Genomic DNA, 13,229 nt, shown 5'->3' with positions numbered 1-13,229 from the left:
GAAGGATATGGTGGGTGGCGGTATAAGTAGAGGCCTGCATTCGCCACCGTTCTCATACCCTCACCACGTCCTTCGGCTACCTCTTACTTTTACTTAATACCCCTTTTTCCATTTTTTCTTTCTCTCTCTCTCTCTCTCTCTCTCTCTCTCTCTCTCTCTTTTTCCCTCTCTCTCTCTCTCTCTCTCTCTCTCTCTCTTTTTCTCTCTCTTTCTCTCTCTCTCTCTCTCCTTCTGTCTGCCTTTCCCGCGTACACACGTGCACTCTCACTCGATCTTTCCTTCTCTCCGTCTGTCTCGATACGTTCGCCTCGCCGTTCGCTAGCTCGCTCGTTCGTTCGTTCATTCGTTTCGCGCCTCGTCGGCGAAGTCACGTCACGGAACTGTACATAGGTCACGTCCCGAAGAAACGGCTCACCCAGTGAACAGTTGAACGGCATCAACGGCAAATCTCTTTGTATTCGACTGAAAGACAAAAGTTGATCACGAATCGGTCGAAAAAAAGACAGAGATGATCGCGAGTGGCCGGTGACGGTATATAAAATTGTCGATAGTAATCGCAAAGAAAGTATATATCGATATTGTCAAGAGAGTGCCGATATAAACCGGATAGCACGCATTGATTCGTCGAGGATAGTTTTGTTGAGGCTAGTAGAACGAGGGAGAGAAGAACAGTGTCTAGTGCAGACATGTGGCTCAGAAGCGTACTTTTGTAAGTACACCAATCAATGCATTTGATCCTTTACATTTTCTTCATTTATCTGATGACCAGATTCTCAGCAAGTATTTTTCTGATTCTCAATAAAAAAAATTATATTCTCCTGGAAGATAAATCTGTGGAGAATTTAAACGTTATTAAATTGACTATTCCGAAAGAAAAACGTTATACCGAATCTTTATTTTCTAGAAGACAATTGGATGCTACATTAGAGAAATATCACATGTATTAAGCTTTTTTTTTTTTTTTTTTTTTAGACAAATATACATGAATACAGAAAATAAAAGATTAGTCAGATTAGCGACAGACTGCATGTCCGTTTAAATCTCAATTTTAAATCAAGTTTCTTTTTACATTCATTAAAAGCAATAATTAAGTTTCAGTCGACATTTCATGTGTATTTTGATGCAATCGCTATATAGTGCAGCACGCTATGCACTCTACTTCAAAATCCGTTTCTATTTATTTCTTACATAAATATTATCGAATATTTAATTCTTTTATATATTTTTTATTAACTTTTGCTTCCTTGTTATCATTTTACAATTTTATATATTTTTATCTGTATAGTATTCTTATAATATAATGTAGTTAATGTAAAAAAATTAACTTTGCAACTTGTTTTGTCTCAGAAATGAACAGCGAGAAAGAAAACTGATTTGTGCAATTCCAGCTACTATCTCATCTCACTTTTTCACGTTAATGATCAATCGAGAAGATTGTAATTAGAATATATTAATATGTCAAAAAAAATTATTCCGCAACGTTTCAAAGATTTACATCAATGTCAGTTTTTACCTGTATTCGAAAAGTAAAAAAAGATCTTGTTCAAAAATTTTTATTTTGAATTACGATTAATGATTATAAATGAGTATCAATCTGAAAGAAAGTGGCTTTTCATAGACAAAGAGATATTACGCTTCTGAGTTACGAGAGTTATCGTAGCGAAATCAACATCTCACTCTCTCGTTAGATACGCCGTTTACAAAGTTTCATTCAGATAAATGTGTATGTATAATTTATTTAAGAGAAACTTTTAAACATATATAGTACTCTCAATTCTAAACTGTCAATCAAAAATAGAAATTAGTTAAACTGGACCATAGCCTTGTGATATATAATTTAATTATATATATATATATATATATATATATATATATATATATATATATATATATATATATATATATATATATATATATATATACAAATTAATATATTTAAACAAGAAACAAGTACGGTATAATTAATTATAAATATATTTAAATTATTATATCAAACAATATAAAAAATATAATAAGAGAATATATATATAACAAATGTAAAGATTTATTACATATGCATTATATATATACAGGATGTATTGTAACTACCAGATGTGCTTTTAATGGGCGGATTCTTTGATGAATTTAGAGACGACTCTTCCTCAGCAAAAATGTTGAAAAAGATCATCATTTTTTGGAAACTTCTAATTTTTGCCATTATATATCTTTATAACTAAACCTTAAATTAAAATTTTATTAAAGTACACTCCATTTGAAATTAACTAAAGAATTTAATTATGTTAATCTTTTAATTTCACAAAGTTTAGTTTGCGAAAGATCCTCCTTTTTCAATTGTTTATAACTCGAAAATTATTGATGCCTCAACATTTTCGCTGAGGAAAAATCGCCTCCAAATTGGCCAGAGAATCTATCTACATAAAGAATATCTGGTACGATTATGATATACTCTGTATATAAATATTAGCGCACTAAAATTTAAAAAAATTCATATGTATCTACAAAAAAAAATATATCTTTATTTAAATAAAATAGATTATAAATAGTAACTAAATAAATAAGTCTAGTCGACACATTTCACTGATTTTTGAACTCTACCAATCTCGAAAGGTTCTACTTATCACAGATGTTTTTAAACGAGTCTTATCACAAAGTAAAATAAGCAAGTAACAGTCAGACAATCGTCCGTGTTTTGAATTCATGTTCACTTTTAAATTTGGCGAGAACTTCACACACACACACACACACACACATAAATAGATAAAGTTACAATGTTTTTTCCAGCAAAACACATTAGTTGCATCCCGATTTCATACTATTGTTTGTAATCTAACATTGTTTGACATAACAGAAATTATTTATTTGACTATGGAAAATGGATGCGTAAGAAAAAATTCTGATAATGTATATTTCTCCAACTAATATTTCAAATAATTATTGCATGTTTTTATATAATATATATATATATATATATATATATATATATATATATGTGTAATTTAAAACATCACAAAATTGATTGTGTAGACTGTATATAAAAAGTTTAGGTCAACAGATCATTGCGCTCTGAAAATATTGCTCGCGTTGCTATTTTGGTGGAAAAAACTAACTGATACATATAATACGTGTGTTACTAAAACATCAGATAAACTTATCATAAAATCTCTCAATCTTAAAAATCAAATTAGATTATTCAAAGATTAGTTAAATCCCAATTCAGTTTCTAATTGATCTTTGAAGGTTTTACACGCATAATAATAAAATTGTCATTAAATCCTTAAACATCATTAAAATGTTGCACACGAGATAGATATAATTTTTTCTAATTTATATGATAAATTAGAAAAGGGTGAGAAAAATTGAAAAAAATTCTGAATTACTGAACTATTTTGCACTTTTTTATTGACTTTCAGCAAATTTATCTACTAACAATGAGAATAACATATCATAGACGATATAAAAAGATAGTATTTACGAGTTAGTAATAGGTTTTTGCGGTAATATTATAACTTATGTAATGCCAGTGTCTCGTGCCACTGGAGATACCTACGTATGCAATATGTTTATGCAGATACGCTTGTAAGCGAGACCGCTTTCTCCATATGGTTTCACGATAAATTCCAACATGAAGCCTCCATCTTCAGTGTAAGATTGAGTTATGGAACGTCTTGTTATGTTCTTTACTTTTTTTTTTCTTTTATTATCAAACTCGAAATTTTCGTAATTTATCTTACATATCGCAAGAAAAAAATTTGACAATTTTGAAAACTTAAAATAGCTTAGAATTTGCATAAACATGGAATATTATAATCAAAATCTATAACGGTTTCTGTTTGGCTGTTGCTAAAAACAGATTTAGAGAATAAAATAACCATTTCAAATATTCTTCTTTATTAACTTGTAACAAAGATTCAATTTTCTCTAAACCTATATGGATTATTTCACTTTTCTTATCAAGTAAATCAGGTATATTAAAAAAAGAAAAAAAAAATAAAGATTTAATGTCGAATAATTAAAGACTATTTATAAGTAACAATTTCATCCAAGTAATCTATTTCACACTGCATACTGAGATAGAAAGCTAAAATTTCAGATTATTGCAAAAAAAAATTGAAATTAGAAAAATTGCATACTCTTTAAGCAATGAAAACAGTTTAGAAATACTGAATAATAATAATTAAGTACAATCATATGCTAATTCTATATTTGATCCAATCGGTAGTACTATAAACGAAGGAAGTGAAGAACGTGTCTTAGAATTCGTTCTCCTTTATTTGCAAACGTATTCCGGTAAGTTATTCCTGTACACCGGAAGATTGTTCGAACGGAACGGTGGGTGCATTCCGCAGCCATTTCTTATCGCTATACTTATTGCTATCAATCAAAAGAAGTTTTCATAAAAAAAAAAAAAAAATATAATAGTAAAATTTGCTACGATGAAGAAGAGTAAACTCGGGAATCACGCACGATGAACAGCACGAAATGTATTAATTTCTTTCGTGTGATTTTTTTTAAAACATGTTTTTACAAACTGTGTGATTTGCATTCTTTTAATATAAAAATGATATTATACAAGCGAAATTATAACTGACAGTAAAAAATAGATGCTGTAATATTAAAATTGTCCTAACAGTTTTATATTAAGAACAGATACGATATATTACGTCACAGAAACTACTTTTTTAAAATGTCAATTCCGTAATTACATAACGACCTTGCATCGACCATATTTCGCCAAAGAAAAAAAGTTCTGGACATTTGTATTATTAACTTCAAAAGCCGCTTTCCTTCATTCATGAAAAAAATTGATCGTACTTATAAATACAATGCCATGAAATTAAAAGGCCTCATTCTCTCTCGTTGCTTTTTCTTCGATTTCAGTGCAAAACTTGTCTCTAGTCCTTTTCTAAAAAAGTTATGAAAAGTTTTTTATTCACGCGAGAAACTATAAATATTTCTAAAATGTCGAGATTTTATCGATGTTATAGGTCGTAATACGAATAAGTAAATGTTAATTAAAAATTTATCAATTCTGAGACGACATCCGATTATGTTCTATAATTATTAATTTCGTGAACTTTGACAGAAAAGGAAATGAGGTATCCAGATGCATCAATATTAATATACTTAATATTTGTTATATCTAATAAATTAATAATAAAATATAATAATAAAAAATTGTTCTATAAAGAAAGAATCAAGTTAATTCTTTTCGTTTCTACAAATTATTTTTTGTTTCAACAAAAAATGTTTTATAAAATAAAAATAAGTTACTTTCATTTTTTGTGTAAATGTACAAAAATTTTATAGCTTGCTAAAATCTTTTTGCAAGTGACACGTCAGTTTTGTGTTAAAGTATACGAATTTTAATTCTCGCATAACCGGGTGTGAAGGATTGAATAGTCAAGGAAATCGAGCAAGTTAGATTCAGCTCGCGAGGATCAGATGTAAACTTTCACTATGTCAAGCCTTGCATTAGCTATTCCCCCGTCATTTACATTTCGCCTCCTTGACTCCTAGCATCTCATATGTCTTATCACTTTCGCTATTAATGTGTCGTTATACTGTGCAATGATATGATAATTCTCTTTCTTTCTTTCTTTGTATTAATTATACATTCGTATGATCTCTATCTCTATGTTATAATTATTAATAGCAGAAACGCTCAAATTTTCTTTATATCAATTGAAAATTTATCAATTTTAATAATAAATATCAAAAAATTGTATTTTAAGTTTAAATAAGTTTTTTTGTTGCATGAAAAGAGCATTTGTAAAGTCTATGGTTTAAACATTTTGTAACATTTGAAAATAATCAGTAAAAAAATCTATCGTGTGACATATCCTTATATTAAAATTTACAGAATATATGGCGTGATTGCGTGCACACTAGCTGACAATCCACCGGATATCGTGCAGATATCCGGTGACAATTTGATTCGAACGAAACATATTGCGGCAACAACGTATCAGCCTCCCCGAGCCGTTAAAATTGAAGGTACCTATTGTGTGTATTATTTAATTAAAAGAAAATATAAGTATACGTTAATTCATATGTGTCTTTAAATGCGAAACAAATTAATTTAATATTAAACAAGTAAAGCAAAAATCTATTTTTTATCACAAATTTTTTGCTAAAATTAATTTATCATATTGAAATAAGAATCCTTAAATTTCATAAAATTTTCAGAATTTTCAACAGAACAGAAAAATCATAATACCATAAATTTTAAAATTTCAGAATTTATGACATCGCATAAATTGCCAGGAAATGTAGCAAGACCATCGGATGATGATGATGATGATTACTTTGACGAAAAAAAAATTATACTTAAAGACAATAAATATGCTAAGAAAGTGATTCAAAAATTCGAGAATAGTGAGAAAAAAGCTATACTCGAACCTGCCCGACGTTTAGATTCGACCGCGGATGATGACTTGGAGATTCAGACCCCTAAAAGACAAGCACGAGTAGAGCTCGAAAATTTTAGCGATACTGGAAAGGTTTTGCAAGACGAAAAAATAAAAAAAGTTGATTTTAAAAGGCCACCGTCAAGCGAACAGGATGAAGTTATTCCAGGAGTTTACGTCAGGTAAAACATTTGTATAGCTCGTGTGACTGAGAAATATTTTCATTAATAAAGCCTATAAACACACGCGTTAACATATTCGGATATATATATGTATATAATTGATAAACAATTAATTGAAATTGATGACTGGTGTATCTTATCGTTCCTTGGTATTTTCTTCGCATCTTTACATGTTTTTTCCGTTTAAAAGGAGAAATATAAAAAGTAGTGTAATTAATTCTTGCTTGAAAAAAAGAAAATATATTTTTTTTCTACAAAATAAAAGTTTCGTATAACTTTGATTTTCTTTTAAGTGTGATTTTACACGAGGGTATAGTTCGAACTCTAATATAATAATAGATGGAAAAATTTCGTAATTTTTTCGCTTTAAAATAACGATGTCATATTTGCGCATTTTCAGCGCAGAATATTCAACAACTATGTTACCCGTTTTGACAACTCCGCGCGAAGCACATGGTAAAGATAGCCCTTTCGACTTTGTTCCCGTAAACATTATTCGCGAAGATAGCAAAGATGGTTATGCGCATTTTTCGGACGCAAACTTTGGTGACTTGAGTGACGTGAGTCTGGTTCCAGCTGGTACAAATTCTCGTATTCAGGTATATTATGAGTACTATTAATTAATACATTGTTTTTCTCCTCTTATATTTATATTTAATTTAATAAACTAAAATGCGATATGATGAGAGAGAGAGAGAGAGAGAGAGAGAGAGAGAGAGAGAGAGAGAGAGAGAGAGAGAAAGATCTTATTAAAACAGATATATATATATATATATATATATAATCCTATTTCCTCTTCATTAGAAAGCGTTTCTAATGAAGAATATATTTATATGTATTAAATATGTATTTTTTTTTTTTTGCGTGAGTTCTTTCAAATTAACATTTCGATTAAATTTACTATTTAATTAAATTACAACTTGCTTTTCTTTACCTGACAGGTGAAGAAAGGACCAAATGGCAAGGACTATGAGTACGAATATGTATATTATTATTACGACGAGGAAGATGAAAACAAAGCAGGTACGGCAGGTTCAGCTGTGACGAATTCTTACGACATTCTTTCCAGAACAACCTCCGCGCCTAGAAGAGGAGGCATTGTCAGCAACAGAAGTAAATACAATACTGTAGAGAGATCGAGCACTGTGGAGCCTAGCAACAACGAGGTCATACCGAATAAAAATGCTAATAGAGGCAGACAATTGGTTGAAATCGAAGACGCTGTTTCCGAGGAAAGGCTGCCTGCAAACACACGTTTTCCACCAAGGTATATATATATATCATATATAGCTAGAGATATACATATAACAATTACTGTTTATTACATTTAAACATTTACATAACTCTCTGATTAATTATCACAATTTTATGTTAATAATAAAATTTTTGCAATTAATTTTTTTATCGCGTAATCAAAAATGTTTTAAGATAGCAATAAAAAAAATTAATATTACGTAGCGTAACATATTTCTATGTTTTTCTATGTCCCTTTTATTTTTGCTATAGTTGGCATTTTTATAAAAATTTATCAGAGAAGAAAGTCTACGTTTTAATACAAATAACAATATCTGATTCTTTTGTGTTAACAGATCGCGTTCGAATCACAACACAGGCACAACGGAATCTTCGCGAGCTCGTAATAACCGCCCGCGACCAGGTCTGGATCTGGTTGATTCCAGCAGCTTCCGGACTCATCAGGAAGGTCCGGAATTTCCGCAAACTTTGCCAAAGGGACCCGTTAGATTCTTGGGCGTTACCCCTAATGAAAACAGCGAAGAGAAATTATCAATTAGAAACCGTGGCAGACCACAGAGGATTCAAGAGCCCGCTCCCGTCGAAGAAACGATCGACGATGCACCCGCACCTGCTATTAAAAGACGTCCAAGCACAGCAGTACCTGAAGTAAACAAATTGAACAAATTAAAATAAAATTCAAATATTTTCATTTCTCTGTTTAACTGCTTTCTAAAAATTTACTCAATCTTTCATTACTTCAGTTAACAATTAAATGTTTTAATAGAATTATGTGTCGAGTGGACGACAAAAGTGGAAATATTAACATTTAAGCGCTCGAAAATATAATGCATTCTGCAAAAAACGATGACTCTAAACTTTAGAATAATCATTGAATAACATTTTATGATGAAAAACTTTTCCTCAATATCGAAAAATCGAAACAGAGCAACGTAATTTGATACACCAATATTTCATTGAAAGTGGTAACTTTATTACAATTAACTCGTTTTTCTTAAGTTATAAAGAAGAATAAATTTTTAGACCGAAGTTGAACTGAGCAGAGGTCAACCACCACGTCCTAACGAGGAAGATGATAAAGATAGCGTCGCACCAGAGAGAATTAACAACAAGCAAGTATCTGTAGAGGACAAGACGCAAGAATCGAGCGAAACGGACTCTTCTGATACTATCGTTGATACCACGGATAATCCAACAACAGAATATCCATCGATTATGGACAAGGTTGCTTTGGATCTTTACGCCTTCCTGCAACAAGGACAAAACAATTTAGTAGACACGTTCAATAGCGAGGTTGGTGAAACGCAAGACAACACGACGATACCTGACGACGAGATTACAACCGATGTAGCGACGACGACGACGGAACTTACAACCACTACGATCGTTGCTGATTCTATTAATACCGCTACGACAACAACTACGACAACGACAACGGAACCGACAACTACTTCGACCACGACCACGGAACCATCGACCACAACCTCTCAGGCTCCCGTAGGAAGAGGGAAATTCCGACGACCTGGAATCGGTGGTCCGGTTGCCTCGAGAAATCGGTACGCGTATATTTTCTCTGTACTCACTCCTATAAATATTTAATTTTTTTTTTTTTCTACATTTTTTTTTCACATATATCAGATAAAATTTTTGCATTAAATAATATTACTAAATACGGATATCATGTGTTTTAAAAGTTACATTCTCTTCTTAATTCCTATTAAATTTATATTTATAATTATTTAACAGGAACTATCCAAGTATATATATGCTCGCTTCCATGCACGCTCCTTGTCGTAGGCATTACATTCTTTTATGTAATCTCCATTGAAAGCAATAAAAGTTACATTTAATTGTGTCCTGTCCCTGTCAGTTTCAAATCCAACGGTGGCACTAGTACGAGCACCGAAGCGACAGCATCAGAGCCTACTCAGAGAATCAGAGGACGTTTCGGAAGTGGCAATTCAAATGGCAATGGATTCAAGCGACCTCGACCAAGCGGTAGCTACAAACCAGTCGAGGAGGATACCATACAGAAAGAGACTTCCAGCTCGACCAACATAGAGAAACCAGTGCCCGGTCGTGGTAGATTCCGCGCGCCTTCCGGTGGCAGAACTGCTGTGGCGACAGCATCAACGACGACGACGACGACGACGGCACCAACGCCGTCAAACAACGGTGTTCCGGCGACGTCGAACGGTGCCGTCGCGGCTCGACCCTCCTTCAACAAGTTAAATATTAATCGAAGGCGCGGACGACCGACCACGAACGCGCCAGGAAGCGAGGAGCCCCAGGAGGCGCCGCATTCCGAAAACGGCTCTCAGACCACCGGTCAAATCGCACCGGAAGCTACGACGAGCGCCCCGAAGAACGCTGTGCGCGCGCGACTTCCCGGGGCACCTGTAATCAGGCCTCCTGCCATCAGGCCATTGGGTAGCAGAGTCAATTCCAGACAGAAACCAGGACAGGTGTCTAGCACGACAACTCTCGCGCCGGAAGCCGCCGAAGCCCTCGATGAGCCAGCTGGAGAGGGAACTGAGGAGGAGACACACGAGGTAACTAACTAATTAATTATTATACATTAATTATGTTAGCACATATAAATATGAATTATTTTTTTTTATAGAATGCTATTTTCTCATAAATATATTTTGAAAAAAATATCTTCTTACGATATTGTATGATAATTTTGGAAAAGACACAATCTTTTTACATTTTTTTTTTTTTTTTTTTTCTAAACAATATATTTTAAAGTTTAGAGTTTTTATTGTTTCCAGAAAAAATTCCAATAGATTATCATAAAACATATTTTGATTCGTAAGTAAAGAGCAATCGGAAAATACATATTGACCTGTAAAGTTTCCTATTGTCACACTTCTTTTCATGATTAAAACTATTTCTAGCTTTTGCAATTAGTGAATAAAATAAGAAGAAATTATTGTAAGAAATTTTAATTTTATCTTCATTATCTTGAAACTAACTATAATTTCTTTCTGATCATTTTAAAACACGTATACCGATTACTTAATAAATACATATATTACAGAAATACAAACTGTATAATTATGCAAATATCAATCTATAAACGATCCTCATACCAAAAGTAAGATCAAATCTGAAATTTTACCTCGTGTGTATATATATATAGTGTGTGTGTGTGTGTGTGTGTGTGTGTGTGTGTGTGTGTGTTGTGTATGTATGAAAGAGCCGTGTCAAGCCAGCTGCATACACTGCGAAATTAGGTACGAGGACACCATGATGTCACTCTCGATAAAGTTCTCTCTCGGAATTTACTTTCACTGGATGGCCTTTCAAAATGTCATCAACCAACCGGCAAAAGACGGTGCACACGATCGCTTTTCACCTTTCGATTTTACGATCTTGCGAGGTCGTTGCAAATAATGAGTACCGAACACTAGTAATCGAATGAGAAAAACGAGATAGAAAATGAAAGTAAGAAAGGAAGAAAGAAAGGGAAAGAGATGGAGAAGAAAGTATGTTCAAAGAGATGATTTTGTAATATTTTCTTTTAAACAGACACTTCCGACATTTTTTTATGTCCTCGTAAAAAATTATAATAAATAAGTTTATTTTTATAATATGTGGTTATATACTATAAATACATATTTTTATATCCTACAATTTATCTAATAAAGTATGTATAATAAAAAAATTAAAAAATTCTAGTATGTAATAATAAAAATTTAAAGTTATATATTTCAAAAGTATATTTTAATAATACGTCAATTTCTGAAAGTTCTTATTGTTAGTCATTTATCGTTGTTGTTGTTGTAAGGAAATCATTTTACAAGAACAATTGTAAAGTTTCAATTTTTATGACATTTCAATAATTAAATAGCAAACGTATGGATTTTACAATTAGTATTATAAGCTGCAAACGACATTCGAGATAACTTTTAAAAAACTTATCCGCATTAAAGGATTATTCTTTATATGTGTATATATATATATATATGAAACAATAATTTGTTTTTTTTTTTTTTTTTCAGGCCCCAGCGGAAACCAGCCTGTCACCGGCGCGTCCGACCACACCGAATCCTCTGAACAAATTGCGAAATCGTAATCGATTACAAGTGCATCCAAAAACGACGACAAAGTCACCGTTGCCGCCAGCGATCAGAAGATCGCCTCTACTACCACGACGCAAGGTAACCGAGGTGACGCCGGCAACTCAAACGAGCCAGGAGGATGCATCCTCCGAAGAAGAGGTCACTTACTTCAGTGAGACTGAACCGACTTCCGAAGCGACCTCCATCGAGACCGGCAGCACGGCTGCGGCTAGTACGAAGCACGACGAAGCACGCGGTCTAGGTGGTCTCTTAGCACCTCGACGTAGGATACCGGCGCGACGTCCAGGTCAGATAGTTCAGATCTAGGCCTAGATTGCGGACAAATATAAAAAGCAATCGTTTCGTGGACCACGAGATCAACATTTATTCGTCCGTGAAAATTTGGATGATTCTACGACCTTCATTTCAAGAGAAATATAGATTAAATGTCCCATGGAGTTGGAGACACATTTGATATTTAATATCGCGCTCTCAGAAAGACAGATATTTAATTTTTTACAACATTTTTTTCTGATTAACAAAACGGACATCTTATTGAAAAAATAGCAGATATAAATATAGCATTTTTTATACAATCGCTTAGAATAGCGTCTTTAAAAGAATTAAATTTATAATACTATTTTCTTATCCATCACGATGTAATTAAAAATACATAATGACATTATTATATGATTCAATAATATACAATAATGTAACATGTGGATAACATATTGCATGTTAATAATGTGATTTGAAATATGAAAAGTATAAGATATCATCATAATATTCTTATTAATTTCAAATATTTAATAACGATATGGTCTAATTGTAAATTCAATTCCTACTGCAATAAATATTACATTTTATATGATTTTTAAATACAATATATTATCTTTGCGCGTACTAATAACAATCATAATTATAATCCCAATACAACACAATAACGAGACAAATGAGAGTTTCCAAGTCTCTTGGTATATATTGCGATAATTGTAACTGTATATTTAATTTGGCGAGTTTTATTTAATGATTAGCGTGCATTTTATAAAGTTATCAAAGTACTATTTTTAATATAATGTATGCATATTATATGCATATGAATAATATCCTTTTGGGGACATACTTTTAAGACCACTACTATGTAATGTTCCACTGATACACTGTAAATATTGCAATTAAACATACGTAAAGTTAATTGTGTTAATTATCTCTTTTGTTTTACCACTCCAAAAAAGAATAATACAATACAATACACATAAAATTGATATATTTCCTGACTATTGACAGAATCAATAGAGTAAAAAAATTATTTATTAAAT

At 32.1% G+C, this 13,229-nt stretch overlaps 1 protein-coding gene across 2 annotated transcripts; it reads left to right on the top strand.

Annotated features, from left to right (window-relative positions):
- Positions 1 to 216: 216 nt before the first annotated feature.
- Positions 217 to 13,105, top strand: LOC140673300 (uncharacterized). 2 transcript variants are annotated; one of them, XM_072906187.1, is made up of 10 exons: positions 217 to 709; positions 5,861 to 5,994; positions 6,238 to 6,589; positions 6,990 to 7,188; positions 7,531 to 7,562; positions 7,659 to 7,856; positions 8,179 to 8,491; positions 8,867 to 9,399; positions 9,714 to 10,395; positions 11,851 to 13,105. In XM_072906187.1, the coding sequence occupies exons 1-10, from the start codon at positions 687 to 689 to the stop codon at positions 12,235 to 12,237; spliced, it is 2,853 nt and encodes a 950-aa protein (XP_072762288.1). In that variant the 5' UTR covers positions 217 to 686; the 3' UTR covers positions 12,238 to 13,105. The 2 variants fall into 2 exon arrangements, with proteins under 2 accessions (XP_072762288.1, XP_072762287.1); XM_072906186.1 differs by having other exon boundaries at positions 7,531 to 7,856.
- The last annotated feature ends 124 nt before the right edge of the window (positions 13,106 to 13,229 follow it).

The sequence above is a fragment of the Anoplolepis gracilipes genome, chromosome 14 (genome assembly GCF_047496725.1).
Source record: "Anoplolepis gracilipes chromosome 14, ASM4749672v1, whole genome shotgun sequence".
In the NCBI taxonomy this organism is placed as follows: domain Eukaryota; kingdom Metazoa; phylum Arthropoda; class Insecta; order Hymenoptera; family Formicidae; genus Anoplolepis; species Anoplolepis gracilipes.
This window is presented reverse-complemented; position numbering and strand designations above follow the sequence as displayed.

What these genes read in the sequence shown, in the direction of transcription:
- LOC140673300 (XM_072906186.1), top strand. Translation starts at nt 687, where the DNA reads ATGTGGCTCAGAAGCGTACTTTT. An exon ending in TGGCTCAGAAGCGTACTTTT is followed by an intron (nt 710 to 5,860) that starts GTAAGTACACCA and finishes TAAAATTTACAG; the next exon opens with AATATATGGCGTGATTGCGT. An exon ending in CCGAGCCGTTAAAATTGAAG is followed by an intron (nt 5,995 to 6,237) that starts GTACCTATTGTG and finishes TTAAAATTTCAG; the next exon opens with AATTTATGACATCGCATAAA.